This window comes from Elephantulus edwardii, unplaced genomic scaffold (genome assembly GCF_000299155.1).
Source record: "Elephantulus edwardii isolate Elephantulus edwardi_28Jun2011 unplaced genomic scaffold, EleEdw1.0 scaffold00154, whole genome shotgun sequence".
Classification (NCBI taxonomy): domain Eukaryota; kingdom Metazoa; phylum Chordata; class Mammalia; order Macroscelidea; family Macroscelididae; genus Elephantulus; species Elephantulus edwardii.
The window spans coordinates 1,638,622-1,654,006 of record NW_006399904.1 but is presented as its reverse complement, the minus strand read 5'-3'; the positions used below and the strand labels follow the sequence as shown (position 1 = coordinate 1,654,006).

Here is a 15,385-nt window from a genome sequence, read left to right as displayed (position 1 = left end):
GGAAGACTCTCGATGAGATGGATCAATTCTGTGATTGGGGTGGTAGGAGTGAGTATGTTGGAGATGTTGAGGTTGGCACGGGATAAAGCAGTTTGGGCCTCTTGTATATAGGGTCACTATGAGTCGCAGGCAACACGATGACACATAACAAGAACAACAACAATGTCCAGTTTTCCTACAATCATATTTCTCACACTCTACATTCTAATCATTAGAGTCCACTTGCAGCTGTATCTCGTTCTTTGTGTTTCCCAGTATGAATGTTCAGCCTCTGGTGACTCCTCTGCTAGTTTAATCTAAGTGTGTTCTACTGTATGTATAGTTTTCGAAAGCTTGTTATTTTGGAAGTGGTTGGCCCATCCTTTGTTTTAGTCTTTCTTAATTTGGATGCTAAGCATTAGAACAATTGTTGTTATTGTTATGTGCCAACTAGTTGCTTACGACTCATAGCGACCCTATGTATAAGACCTCTAAACCCTGTTCTATCCTGTGCCAACCTAGCCATCTCAAACGCACTTATTCCCACCACTCCAGTCACAGAATGGATCCATCTCATCGACAGGAAAGCATTCTACCCGAAAGAGAAGATGAAAGACCCTTCCCCATCACTCCTCTAACAGTTTCCATGTTGGTCCCACCTTGCTCTTTGACACATGCTGTCCTAGGCTTTCTCCCATCCCCACCCTGCTTGCATCCTCTTCTATTCTCTCGCCTTGCCCCATACCACCCAAAAGTATGTCTTTGTCCCTCCCCTTAACTAACTCGCAATATGATGGCTTAGATTTCTGACCTCTTCTGTCCTCTCATTATCTCTCTTACTTCTCAGTGATGTTGGCACTCTGAGCAGGTCTGGAGTCCAAAGGCACAGATCAACCTAGGCAGCACAGACAAACCTAGACAGCATGGAGTAGATGAGATCAGACTATATTTAAATTTTTTCCTAATATTGCACAGTTCTTCAAATATCCTATTCTTCTATTCATTTTGTTCCCTTGTGTGTATTTTCTTACATACTATACAATCTACTTGTTATGTTATTAAAAACAAACAAACAAAATCTCTGGTGTCTAGTGGTAAAGAGCTGTGCTGTCAACCTAAAGGTGTGAGGTTAGAATCCAACATTTGCTTCACTGGAAAAAGAGAGGCAATTAACTTCCATATGATATGCTGCCTCTGAAAACCTGTTGGAGGGTAAGGTTTGGGTCAGTTCCAACTCAGTAATACTCAACAATTTTATATTACTATGCTTATACTCAATCCTTTCCAAGTAGAACACATACACAGTGAGGGCAGTAGTGTATTTATCTTGCCATTATTATTATTAGCCTGGTTCTTGGGACATAGATTATTAATGAGTACTCAATAACTATTTGGTAAATACATGAATCACAAATGATAGATTAATATATTTCCTTTCATAATGAAATGCAGAGCTAATATTTTGTTGTTGCATTGGTGCTGGAGATAAGTATGTATGTGACAAAGCTTTAGCCACTTTAACAATGTTCACATGAACAGTTTAATGATGTTTAATTACGTTTATCAAGCTTTTCAACCACGGCTCTTATTCACTCCCAAATATTTATACTACCCTAATGAAAGGCATTGTCTCTTAAGTATTTAGTCTTTTTCCCCCCTCACTCATTCCTGCTAGTAGTTACCACTAAAAACCCCTTTTTGCTGTATAAACTTTCCTGTCCTAGATATTCCATAATTAGGAAACCATGAAATATTTGTTCTTTTAAAATGTGCTTACATATTTCACTCAGTTTAATATTTTCAAGATTCATCTTCACTGTTGCCTTTATCAGAACTGCCTTTCTTTCAATGAATAATATTCCATTGTTATGTGTATGCCACAATTTCCTTTTTCCATTCACTGTTGATGACTAGTTAGGCTATTTTCACCTATTATCTATTACAAATAGTAATGAAATGAGTTGTGATGTGCAAGGAGCTTTCTGTGCTTCTTTCAATTATTTACAATCTATATATGTAGGAATGTAATGAGATTGTATAGGCTCTAAAAGCCCACTTGGGAGTTCAGCCATGGCAGTGACTGTGTTGATCTAGGAATAAAGACGCCTGGTGGCATTGTGTGTTATGAGTTGTACTGCTAATGGAAAGGCCAGTGTTTAAATATAGTAGCTTCTCTATGAGAGAAAGATAGACAGTCAACTTCCTCAAGATTTACAGTCTCATAGACCAAAAGGAAGGTTGTTAGGTGTCAGAATCACCTTGAAGAAAATAGGTTTGGTTCTGTCTTATATCTAGGAATAGTATTACTGGATCTCATGTTTAACTTTTTGAGGAACCTGTGAATTCTTTCAATCTCACCAGCAATGAATTGTTGCTGTTGTTATGTGCCTTAGAGTGGGAACAGGCTCATAGGTGAACATTCAGTGGTTTTTGAAAGCCTATGTATTACAGGGAAGGAGCTATCTCATCTTTCTCCCAAGGAGAAGGAATGGGACTTGGGCTGTGGGCTGTTGTATTGGCAGCATAACTTCTTACCACTAGGCTATCAGTGCTCCTTGAAATGAATTGTTGTTGTTGCTGTTGCTGTTATGTTCTGTCGAGTTGCTTGCGACTCATAATGACCCTATTTACAACAGCCCTAAACTCTGCCCTGTCCTGTGCCAATTGCGCCATCTCCGATACACCCATCCCAATTGTCCCAGTCACTGAATCAATCCACCTGATAGGGGGCCTTCCCCTCCTGCGCTGTCCCTCCACCCTACCATGCATGATGTCCCTCTCCAAGGACCAGTTCTTCCTTACAAGATATCCAAAGTATTTAAGATGGAGCCTCAGAATCCTTGCCTCCAAGGAGCCGCCTGGTTTGACTCTTTCCAGGTTGAATCTGTTTGTTTTCCTAGCAGTCCATGGTACCCTCGATACTCTTCTCCACCACTATTATTCAAAGGCATCAATTCTCCTTCTATCCTCCTTAGTCACTGTCCAGCTCTCTGAAGCATAACAAGTGGTTGCAAAGACCATAGCCTGTATCAGACGCACCTTAGTCTCTAGAGAGACACCATTGCTCTTCAGCACTTTGGAGAGGTCCCTAACAGCAGACTTCCCCATAGCAATACCTATATGAAAAATTAGGGTTCTTAATTCTCTATATTCTTGCTAATACCAGCCACCTTCATTTTTTTTTCTTAGTTATAACCACCCTCTTATGGGTAAAAGGATATCTCTTTGGGTTAATGTAATTCTAAAATATAATAGTTAGATATAAAAAAGAACACAAGGATGAGAAGGAGAGAAATAAGAAACTGGTCCCAAGAAATGAATAGGCCTATATTGCGAAGTCTGAGAGGGATGCCAAGTAACCTGGCCTGGCCTCAGAGCATGTGGACAGAATCAAAAAGTCTGGGAGGGTTCCTTCTTATGGGGTCCTGGGGAGGACTAAGCTGGTATTTCTCTGAATTTGGTTTTGTTTTTTTTTTGGAGATTGAAGCACTGTTAATCATAGAAGAGTAAACAACAGTATCAACTGTTAACAGCTCACCCAGTGGCTGTTGTTTTTCCCCTGCTCTTAGTTCACCATCTCTCACCTCCCTCCCTGAGTACCATTGAATAAAGGAGTAGGGTTTCATCAGCTGCCCCTATTAATACCAGGTGATAGGAAGGGGGGTCCAGGTAGGGGACACAGCAGTCTTGGTCATCCACCATGGTTCTCTGATTCTAAACAACTTCATGAGGTGAAGGGCTCCAGTCCGATGTGGAAAGAGTGCAGAAGTCTGGAGTTGAACTGGGCTGCACCGTTCAGACAGTCCAGTGACTCAGAGCCTCAAGAGCCATGGACAGTAAGGGGGAGGGTAGCCCAGAGCCAGCAAAATTCAGATGCAGCCAAATCTGAGATTGAGGCAGGGATAAGGGGGCCAGACAAGATCCAGTAGGTTCAGTCCAGAAGTGTGGCCTACCCAGGCAACAAACTTCATACGTATGCATAAATGCACATGTGCATACACATACACAGAAACACACACACACACACACACACACACCAAATAACAGAGCCCCTCGAGGTCAGCCCAGCTGACGTTCTGGGACAACCAGAAGCGCCTGAAAGGACCTGGACGCTATTAAGTACAAAATGGCAGAGTTTTCTTAAAAAGTGAAAATATTTGCTTGATTCTCCTCAGTGCCTTGCAGTTTCTCTACTCACAGGAGTGTAAATGTGGGAGAATGTGGGAGGCCCAAGAAGAGTAGCTTGCCAGTGGCCCCACAACAAGTCCATGTGTGTTCAAGTTGCCATACCAACCATCTTACTCTTCAGCCCAGTAGTTGCCTCCTATGTGACCATTTACCCAATTGGCACCATTGCTGGAGATGCTGCCACAGGGGCCTTTTGTGTTGGTGGTCACAACATCTTCTTCTTCTGAACTGCTCTCCACATCACTGTGATCATCCTTAGAAACCTTTCCTCGGATCAAGGCTTTCAAAGCAATCCGTGCAATTAGGTAGGACCAAATGATATGCGGAAGCTGTAGGATCAGGAGAAGGCCATTGAAGAGACACCAGGAAGGATAGGGCCCGATTATCTCCAAACTCGCAAAGAGGGTCGTGTTCAGAATCCAGAATGGATAGATTGCTAGACGAGTGACTACAAACACAGCACTGAAGATGACAAAAAGTGTGTCACAGAGCCTGTGATACTTGGCATAATTGGCCAGCTTGGCAGCCTCTAGTAAGAAGTCTGAGGCATCATGTAGACGCATGACAAGAGTTCCCACTCGAACCATGTTGTTGATGTAGGAGAAAGTGATGAGCCCAATGGTGGCCAAGTGATACACAAACATGATCAAGAAGTCCTTTCTTTTAATGTCTGTAAACTGAGAAAACATAAGAGACCAATAGAAGGCCAATTCCATGACATAATAGTAATAAAGTCCACTTGTGAGAGGCTGATATGGATAGCTATGCCAGCACTGTCGGATGTCCTAGAACCAAGCTGACGACCAGAGAAATTTAATTCCATAGCAGAATATACATAAATAAAAAGTGAATCTCCACATGCTTTCACAGAATTTAGTGAGTGTTGGGGGCTTGTCCTGATTCCTTCGATGTCGAAACCAGCATTGGATTTTTTCGGATATCCCAATCCAGTTGCTTTGACAGGCCCTCCAGCCTTTTGTCATCAGGATACTTGGTAACAGATATGAACACCTTTTCAAGAGTGGCATTAAATCGAGCAGGATAAGGACCAATGTCCTGAATGCCAACATGGAGAGCACAGGGTTTGGCAATAAACCGCTAGAAGAGCAGCCTCACAGAGGATATGCCCGCCGCCAGCGGGAATACCGAGAGTACATGCCGGGCCCGCAGGAAGCCATAGCCATCGCCCGGCCCCTCGAGGTCAGCCCAGCTGACGTTCTGGGGCAACCAGAAGCGCTCGCTCCACAGCCAGCCCCACAGCTGGCCAAGGGCTCCCGCCACCGTTGTAGCCACCACTGCCACAGTCAACGGAACCCGGTGGAGGCAGCCCTGGTACGGGGCGGGGCCAAGCTCGCCCCCCCCCCCCAGCCAGAATTTGGGGTTTTTATTAAGTTAGCTTTGGGCTCTTTTGATCAGGCTCAGACCCTTATCAGGATCCATTGTCTGGTCTGGTCTTTGATATTACCAGCTTAGATGTTATCAGCTTAGATGTTATCAGGTTTCTCAAGTCATCAAGCCTGGGGGAAGGGGCAACTGCCATATTCTTCCTTCAATAATAGTCTTATACTAATTATTAAAATATTCTAGAATTCATTAAAATAATAGTATTTTACTGATTTTTATGTAACTTTTCACATTTGATTTAAACATTTAAATATGTTATGAAGTTCCTTAAAATGCACTAAAACATAGAACGTGAAGAGGAATCAATATATCGAATCTCTCATAAATCAGTAAATTATTTTGATAATATTATTTGTGGAGATTTTTTATGAATTATACCTCAGAATATTAATATGATAAAAACATTCTATACTGTCAGAATTAATGAAAGTTAAACATTTAGGGAAATAAAAACATGTAATTGCATCTATTACATTTTATAAAGATACTTACAGGACAGAACTGCTCAATAAGGTTTCAGTGTTTTAATTCTTATGCTTATAGGTACAGACTGGATCATCTTTTTTCTGTAGATCAGCTGGTGGATTTGAACCACTGATTTGTGATTTAGCAGCTGAATACTTTGACAAATATGTCACAAAATCTTCTCACCTAGTTTCAAAGAAAGTATAAAGAATGAGATGTTAAAACAAAATATAAAATAAAGAATGAGATAGCGATGCAAGGGTTAAGCTTGGCTGGTAATATGAACCAATCAAGCACACAGCTCCTGAAAACATTAAAGTATAGAAATTCCTTAAGACAGACCTACTCTGCCCACCATTGGTTCTCTATGAAAATAAAAATAATTAGCAATAAAAAAGGGACCTGGAGATGTGGAAGAATATCCCTTGCTCATGGATAGGAGGATTCAATATTGTGCAAATGGCAATACTACCAAAGGCAATTTACATATTCAATGCAAATCCAATACAAATACCAATCCCTTTTTAAATGAGATGGAATAGAAAGAAGCCCCAAATAAACAAAGCCCTCCTTAAAAGCAGAAAAAAGGTAGGAGGCATCTCACTTCCTGATTTTAAATCCTACAACGATGCTGTAGTGGTTAAGACAGCATACAATTACAGACACATAGATCATGGAATAAAATTGAGAACCTGGAAATCAGCCCGTCTACCTACAGTCAACTGATTTTTGACAAGGAGATGAACTCAGTTAAGAAAGCCTTCTTAACAAATGTTGTTGGCAAAATTGGAAAAGTATCTGCAGAAGACTCAAGATCCACACCTCACTCCACATACAAAAACCAACTCAAGGTGGATCATGGACCTAGGACTAAAACCAAGGACTATAAACTTCATTAAAGAAAAGCTTGGAAGAACTCTAGAAGTCTTAATCCACAACATAAACAGTCTTCCAAGTATCCTGAAAAATCTACAACCAGAAGATTAAATAGATGAATGGGACCCTCTAAGAATCAAATCCCTATGAACATCCAAAAACTTCTCCAACAGGGTAAAAATGGAAGCCACAGACTGTGTGTCTGATTCAAGTCACAATTTTTCCAATCTCCTGCTGCATATCTGAGAGCTGGACAGTAAATAAGAGTGACAGGAGAAGAATTAATGCATTTGAGGTGCAATATTGGAGGAGAATTCTGAATATCCCATCAATTACCAAAAAAATAAAAGCCAATAAAATTTTTTTTGGAGAAAGTGAAACCAGAGTACTTCATTGGGGAAATGTTTTAGACATGTTGTTAAGAGAGGCTATGTCTTAGACAGGAACATCATGTTTTGAAAGGTAGAGGGTCCATGAAGGAGAGGAAGACCTTCCACAGGATGGACAGATGCAGTGTTTCCAGAAATGGGCTCAAATGTGTTAGGGATGATAAGGATAATTCAGGATAGAACAGTGTTCAGATATGTTGTTCATAGAGTCACTGTGTGTCATCCTTGACACAAGGGCACTTAGACACAGCATCTTTTAGTATACTCTGTATATTGTGCAAAAAATTGAGGAAATATACTATTAGAAGAACATAACATCCAGTTTGAAGGCAGACTCAGTGATAGCTCATGATATGTGTACAAAATCACCTTTCTTTTTTTTAATTAATTTTAATGAACGTTTACAGAAATTTTGGATTTCCATTTATTCATTGTTGCACTTTTCTGCCTGTCACCTCTCCCCCACCCCAGTTCACGCCTCTCTTTGAAAAGTAAAAGAAAAATTCTTTCATTGGTATACAATCCCCCCTCCCTCCGAGTACACTCCACTATGCAACATTTTAAAATTGATATATGATTGGGTATTATGGTTATGACAAGAAACAAACTTTTTCGCTAAAAATCAAGAGAATACAAGGCTCTTACAGATGAATGATCCTTCAATATGGATCACATGGCAACAACAAAAAAAGTAGAAACCTTTGCAACTGGATCAACCAATAAATAAATGGATAACAATTGGAGATAAAATGAAATTTTTCAAGGATTTATTTTTATTGGATCCACAATAACAGTCAGGGAAGTAACAAAAAAAAAATCAAACAATATACTACATTTGGTAAATCTGCGGCAAAAACTCAAATTCAAACTGACTGGCAATGAGTTGGCGCTCTCTTATAGCTGATCCTCAAGAGGGTTTCTGAAGCTGTGAACTCCTCAGGAGAAGATTGGTCTTCTTTCTCCCATGGAGCTGCTCGTGGATTGAAAGCAACTGGCATGTCGGACCTTTGGTTTAGCACTACAACTTCCTATAGACTATATCAGCAGTCTTTTTAAAATATTGACATTGTAAAAACAGAAGCATACCTCTTCAAATCATGGCATTTTCAGTTGACTCTTCAGCATGTGAGAGCTCAGCAATTCAAGAAGCCTGAGAAAGAATTTGTGTCTTTCAATCCAATATTGAAAAAGCATATTGAATATACCATGAGTTACCCGCAGAATCTGTCTTGGAAGCACTATATCAACATGAATGCTCCTCAGAAGCAAGAATTGCAAGATGTTTATCTCATATATTTTGAGCACACTCCAAGGAAGAACCAGTCTTTGGAGAAAGATATAATTGTGAAATAAAATGTTATTGAAAAGGAGGAAGACATTCAAGGAGATCAATAAACACCAAGATTTCAACAATAGGCTTCAAATAACAAGTTCTGTGGATACTGTACAAAATGGACAGCATTTTTCTATTTTTCATAGGTTCAGTATATGTTAGAATAATCTATAACAGTGTCAACAGAAAATAAAGAAGCCTAAATAAGCATTTTAAGTCTAGAGCCATTGTTGCCTTAGTCAACTGTATAAAAGTTTTATTAGCTTACCCAAGCTAAAATGATTTAAAGACCCAAGGATTAGTAGTTGCAGAACTAGAATTTAATTCTTCTTTCCTTTATCTTAGGAAGCTCTGGTGGTATAGTCCAAAGGGAATTTCTCTGCTAAATCAAAGGTCACACTTCTCTGTCAGTTTGAATCTATAGGAAATACATGGTCAATCCCCTTATGAATGGCTTACAAGCTTAGAAAACCCAATGTATGTTTGATAGCAACGAGTTTTCCTTCTTTTTAGCTTGACTACATCATCTTTTATTCATTTCTTATTCAGTTCTTTTGTTCACAGTAAATCTTTATAGACTTTAAAATAGAAAAGAAAGGAGAAAATATAGGCAAAGGTTTCTGAACATTCTCCCCCTTGATACTTGAAAAACTGGGATATGTAGAATTTATGAAATCATTACATTTTGATATCTTAAAGTTCATGTGCTTTTGAATATTTGGTAATGAATATTTGGTGTTTACTATGTTAGAAACCATTTTCCATTCCTTGACAACTTTATATATGTTAAAGTAAAACTTTCCTCAGGAGAGTGTTCAATATCTGATTTTTTAAAATAAATAATGAAGTCTTTCTTTCTCAGTGTTTTTATGTGAACATGAATCTCAAATCTTTTGTTAAAGATCTCAGCACTTCAACCATTTTTTATATTTTTTACCACCCAAGAACTCCTGTGTGTATGTGTGTGTGTGTGTGTGTGTGTGTGTGTGTGTGTGTGTGTATAATTGTTATTGTTGACCAGTCCAGTTGATTAGGACCAATAGAGACCCTATGAGATAAAACAGAGTTAGCCCACCGAGTTTCCAAAGCTGTAATTTTATTGAATATAACGACTACATTTTCTCTCCTGGTGGGATCATTAAGAGCCACCAAATTTTGTTAGCTCTTAACCTTGAACCACCAGGGCTCAGAAACTGCACATTGTATTCTGTAACATTGGTTACTGTAAATACCTATGCTATGAAATGGATATTGTCAAATTTTATTACACACACACACACACACACACACACACACACACACACACTAGTAGAGCAGAGAAAGTAAGTAGCTGGTCAATGTCACAGAGCTAGAGGGTAGGAGAATCAAGTTTTGAACTTACAGATTTATGATATCAGAGTCTGAACATTTAAAATTTTAGAGTATGTTGATCTCCTGAAAGTCATTACTTTCCTGTTATCACGATTTTTAGTCTTCTGGTTAAAAATTAAATTTTAGGCAATTTGGAATTAGTTTATTATAATGTAGGGGATTTAAGTTCAAGATCAGCATTGCTAGTTAATGGAAATTTGCATCTTCTCTGCAACTCTACATGGGTGGACAATTCAGGCTTTATATCACTTTTTATGCTTTGATAATGTTGTTTAGATGCCTTCAAGGAAGTTTTTTAATATAACAGCCTATTCTCTTAAGCACTTTAAAGACAGCCCTGGCAGTATATTTTCACATTGTAATAAATCTGCTGCCATGGATACTGATTGTTGATTCAAATAAAATCATTGACAATCTCAGCCGTTTCTGTACTTCTCAGGACATTTATTGGTCAAATTATGATTGTTTTTTATTATCTTAATGTTGAAGTACATAATACATACTGAAGCTTCATCAGTAAATGCTTCACTCTTTATTATTCTGCAAGCAAGGTTGTGGCATCTGCATAACTCAGATTGTTAATGACTAGTGCCTTCTTTAGAGAATTTCATTCCTTAATAGGTGCTATTTTCCTAGGTTTTCTACTATTTAAGATGCTCTTTTATTTCCTGGAGCATTATAATTGCAAGAAAAATGAACTTTTGCTTTTTTTAATTCAAATGTCCATGGATATGACATTAGATTTTTTTTAAGCTTTATACAAATGTGTGTTCCTCTATTGTTCATAGGGTTTTCAGAGGCCAACAACAACAATGCAATGTTATTTAACATTATTTTATCCTAGGAATTTTTATGAAAAATTATAAAAGTTATTCTCTTTTGTTGTTTTAAGCCCTCTGTGGAGGCTACATCCATGGGAAGAGTGGAACAGTCCTTTCTCCTGGCTTTCCAGATTTTTACCCAAATTCTCTGAATTGTACATGGACCATTGAAGTTTCTCATGGGAAGGGTAAGAATATGATATGATTTTACATATACAAACTAGTAAAATCTAAAAATATACCAGCATAAAAAAGTATTAATCTGTGAATTAGAATAATCACTTTTTTGTGTGTATTTTTTTCAATAGTTAATTTTTAATAGTTATTTTTTATGATTGTTAGTTTGGTTTTTTATAACATTTGACCTGATATTTACACAGAAAAATATAATTGTCACTGTATATTACTCAAATGCTAAAATGTAAACTTGAAAATTAGGCATAACCTTAAGGAATAGCGATATAGACTAAAAAGTGTAAATTTTTAAATATAAATAAAAATAATAATTAAGTTACAATTTCTAGAGAAATTCTGGATTTCTAAATATTAAGTTTATCCAGAACTATTATAAATAAAACAGTATTTATCTTCACAGGCTCTAGAGATGTTTTACAGAGGCACTATTGTTATTTATACTTTATATATGAATATAATGAAACCTTAAGATATTTACAATTGTTAAAGGAATATAACTTGCATAGATTACATTTAAAATCCTATCCTCAGGTTTTTATGACTAAATTTGTAGTTTTTATGTTATAGGCTAGATATTTCCAGGTATTTCTGAACTCAGTTATAGATTAAATTGACATATATCATTATGCACACTCTTATTACACAATGTTAACATTAATATGTAGTAAAAGAAGAACCGAGGTCTAAAAGGATGTAGGAATAAAGTTGAATTAGTATGAGGACTACTCATGATTTCTAAACACAAAACTTTGAAATGTCATTCATTTTCTCTATCTAGAATATTCAGAAAATAATTTGTGGGTACAGTTAATATGAGACTATACACATAGAATATACAAAGAACAACTACAACATTCTATATTCCTCTTAACTGTCAGCGTTTGATTACATACACATTTAATATCTTAATTTAAGATTTTTCCTTCTGCAACCTAAAAAGTATTTTTAAACATATAATAGCTATAAATTAAAACAAGGAGACCAATGAAAATATTAAACACATAAAAACTGTTATAGAAATAATGATGAATACTGTTTTGCCATGCTGGCTGTGGGGAAGTAGGACAGAGAAGAAAGCTTTGCTACTAGGAAAATAGTGTTAGCTGTATTGTTGACAGTCAGTTAATTCCTTGTCCACAAGTATAAATGCAGTTTGAGAATAATAATAGAAAAGGCTAAATATTGATTTAAACACACTCTACTCAATAATGGGAATGGGAACTCTGGTGGCATAATCTATAGATATGCTCCTAATTCAAAAGAGGCACTTTTCTGGCAATCTCAATTGACCAGCAGCTCCTCAGGAAGAAAGATGGATAATTTCCTTCCATGTGGTTTATAGCTGGAAGTCAGTTATGAGTTGGTGATTTGAAGGCAAGGAGAGGAGTTGATGATGAACCTGTTGAATTTCAATTACTCCAACAAGTTTACTTTAGTTGGATGTATAAAACAGAAAAAAAATACTAAACAAATTTTCTATCATATTTTTGAAATATATTCAAGAAAATACCACAAACTTGTGTAACTTGTTACCTTTCTACAGTTCATAATAAAAGACAATGGAATATATGTCTTTAAAATTTTATTATGTTTTGTTTTTAATCTCTCTTTCTCTCTACCAGGAGTTCAGATGATCTTTCACACTTTTCACCTTGAGAGTTCCCATGACTATTTACTGATCACAGAGGATGGGAGTTTTACAGAGCCTGTAGCCAGGCTTACGGGCTCTGTGTTGCCCCATACTATTAAGGCAGGTTTGTTTGGAAACTTCACTGCTCAACTTCGGTTTATATCAGACTTTTCAATTTCCTACGAAGGTTTCAACATTACATTTTCAGGTACGTTGATATCTTGTACAATAATAATGCTATTACTGTATGCATGTGAGTATGAGTGTAATTAGAAATAAAATGTCAATTATTGCTATAAGTATTTGGGAAAAGATAGGAAATTATTATGGGATAAAGGTTAAACAAATACTATTTGCATTGTGAATTGTAATACACAGAAAATACTTTCTGTGCAGATTTCATTAGTTAATTTTAATACATGTACAATTTACACATGAATAATGGTGGTTGAGAGAATGTTAAGTGTACATATTCATATCTATGTTTGACAGATAAGAGAAAAAAAAATTGCATTATTTTAAAAACTGGTCATGCATGTATGAGGTATATTTTAGTCAAGTTCACAAATAATGACCCATGAATGTGTGTTTTTCATTTGCTGCACCCCTTCCGTATATTTGCTTACCCTCTATACACAGAATGGAGGTTACATATTCTAATGCTTCTCTGTCCTTTCCAAACTCATTCACTATCTTCTTGCTCTCTAGTCAGAACTGACTCACTTGATCCTCCATTAGGTTTCCAATACTGTAAACTGAGTGGGAAAATATTGCTCATCTTCCTCCTATGGAATTAGAGAGGTGTCACCTTTCCATTAGCATCCCAACTCCCTGTGGACTATACACCAGTGCTTCCTACTATTGCTAATGAATTTAAACAATTATGTTAATTTGAATTGGTCTACATGATATCTTGAGAAAGAATGTTTTTCAATTTCATTTTTCATAACCTAGATTTAGTGCAATTAGAAAAACAACAAACACTTGTTTCTAAGTTTTCATACACATATTTTATTTCCTCTACCTAAACTCAAACAAGATTCTTAAAAACATTGTGGTTGAATTGTAAGGAGTTGTGCTGTCAACCTAAATATGCAAGGCTCAAATTCCCCAGCTGCTCAATGGAAGGAAGATGAGCAATCTCCTACATGATATACAGTGTCTGAAAACCTTCTGGAAGTTCAGTGATGGATGAGTAAATTTTGACTCGATGTCATATAACAATAAGAACATATTTCTTATAAGAGTCTTCATTATAATATTTGAATACTTGTCATTTCTCCTTTATTAAAATGAAACTTCTATTGTAAAGGATTCTGTTTGGTCTTCTTCCACGTATTAGTGTCATTATCGCTGTGCTTTATACATTATTTTCTTTTTATTAGTTCCCTTGGAGTTGATTCCAACTTATGATGACTTTATATGTGTAAGAACAGAATTGCACTCAATAGTTTTCTTATTGTTGTAGTTATGCTATAGGCAATGCAGTATTTGCCAAGTAAACATTCTTTTTGCTTGTCTAATTCAATTAATGCCTGATACAGGCCATGGTCTTTGCAATCACTTGTTATGCATCAGAGAGTTGGACAATGACTAGGGAGGCTAGAAGGAGAATTGATGCCTTTGAGTTGTGGTGTTGGAGAAGAGTATTGAATATTCCATGGACTGATAAGAAAACAAACAGGTTAATCCTGGAGAGGGTTAAACTGGGCTGCTCCTTGGAGGCAAGGATTCTGAGGCTTCGTCTGACATACTTTGGACATGTTGTAAGGAGGGGCCAGTCCTTGGAGAGGGACATCATGCTTGGGAGGGTAGAAGGACAGTGCAGGAGGGGAAGACCTTCTATGAGGTGGATTGATTCAGTGACTGGTTTAATTAGTGTGGGTATGTTGGAGACAGTTATATTGGCACAGGACAGAGAGGGTTTAGGGCTGTTGTACATAGGGTAGCTAAGAGTCACTAGCAACTCCATGTCATGTAACAACAATAATTCATTGCCTATATCCACTATCAAATTTATATTTTTGCTTTGTATCAACAAACTTAACTTTAGAGAAAAGAAGATTTTTCAGATCCTCATCTTCTCTTATGCATAACAACCACTATTGAACACTGAGTTTCATATATCTGCCTATTTTAACAGTATTATATTGGATGAGAAGATAAAACACTTCTATTTCTGTGACTGACTTAATTTACCTAGCAATGTTTTCAAGTGTATTCATCTTATGGAATGCATCAAAACGTCATTTATCTTTACAAAAGGGTAATAGTTATTATGTTTTTATTTATCCTTTTAGCAATTGATAGACATTTGGATAGTTCTATCTTTGGACTATTGTGAATAGTATAGGAATGAGCATTATCGCACATATGAATGTTAGCATCACTGCTTTCAGTTTTTTGTCACAGACTGTTTTGAGTGGGGCCACTACGCTTTTCCTTTAAGGCACTTCCATGTAGACTTGGCAGTTAGCAGTCAACCTGTAGTAGTCATTTTTATTTTCCAGGGAAGTAAATCCCAGACATAGTGTGCAACTCCCTAAGGACTAAGCCATGAGTGATTCCTATATAAATAGAAGGAATTTAATAACTATCTGCTAAATACTGTATAAAATAGACCTTAAACTTCCATGTGTTATGTGTCAGAAAATGACCTAAAACTGGCGTTGCAATTGCACAAGCAGATGTTGTTGTTGTTGTTATGTGCCTTCGAGTCGCTTGCGACTCATAG

General features: G+C 37.0%; 1 protein-coding gene and 1 pseudogene across 1 annotated transcript in view; one reads left to right on the top strand and one right to left on the bottom strand.

Moving 5' to 3' along the window:
- The window catches only part of CSMD1 (CUB and Sushi multiple domains 1), a 2,584,888-nt gene that overhangs the window by 1,830,254 nt on the left and 739,249 nt on the right, over positions 1 to 15,385 (top strand). Inside the window, exons 18-19 of the mRNA XM_006895025.1 lie at positions 10,898 to 11,014; positions 12,644 to 12,859. Coding sequence (XP_006895087.1) covers positions 10,898 to 11,014; positions 12,644 to 12,859 — 333 coding nt within the window. The remainder of the gene's footprint in view (positions 1 to 10,897; positions 11,015 to 12,643; positions 12,860 to 15,385) is intronic.
- Positions 4,278 to 9,392, bottom strand: LOC102847369 (annotated as a pseudogene).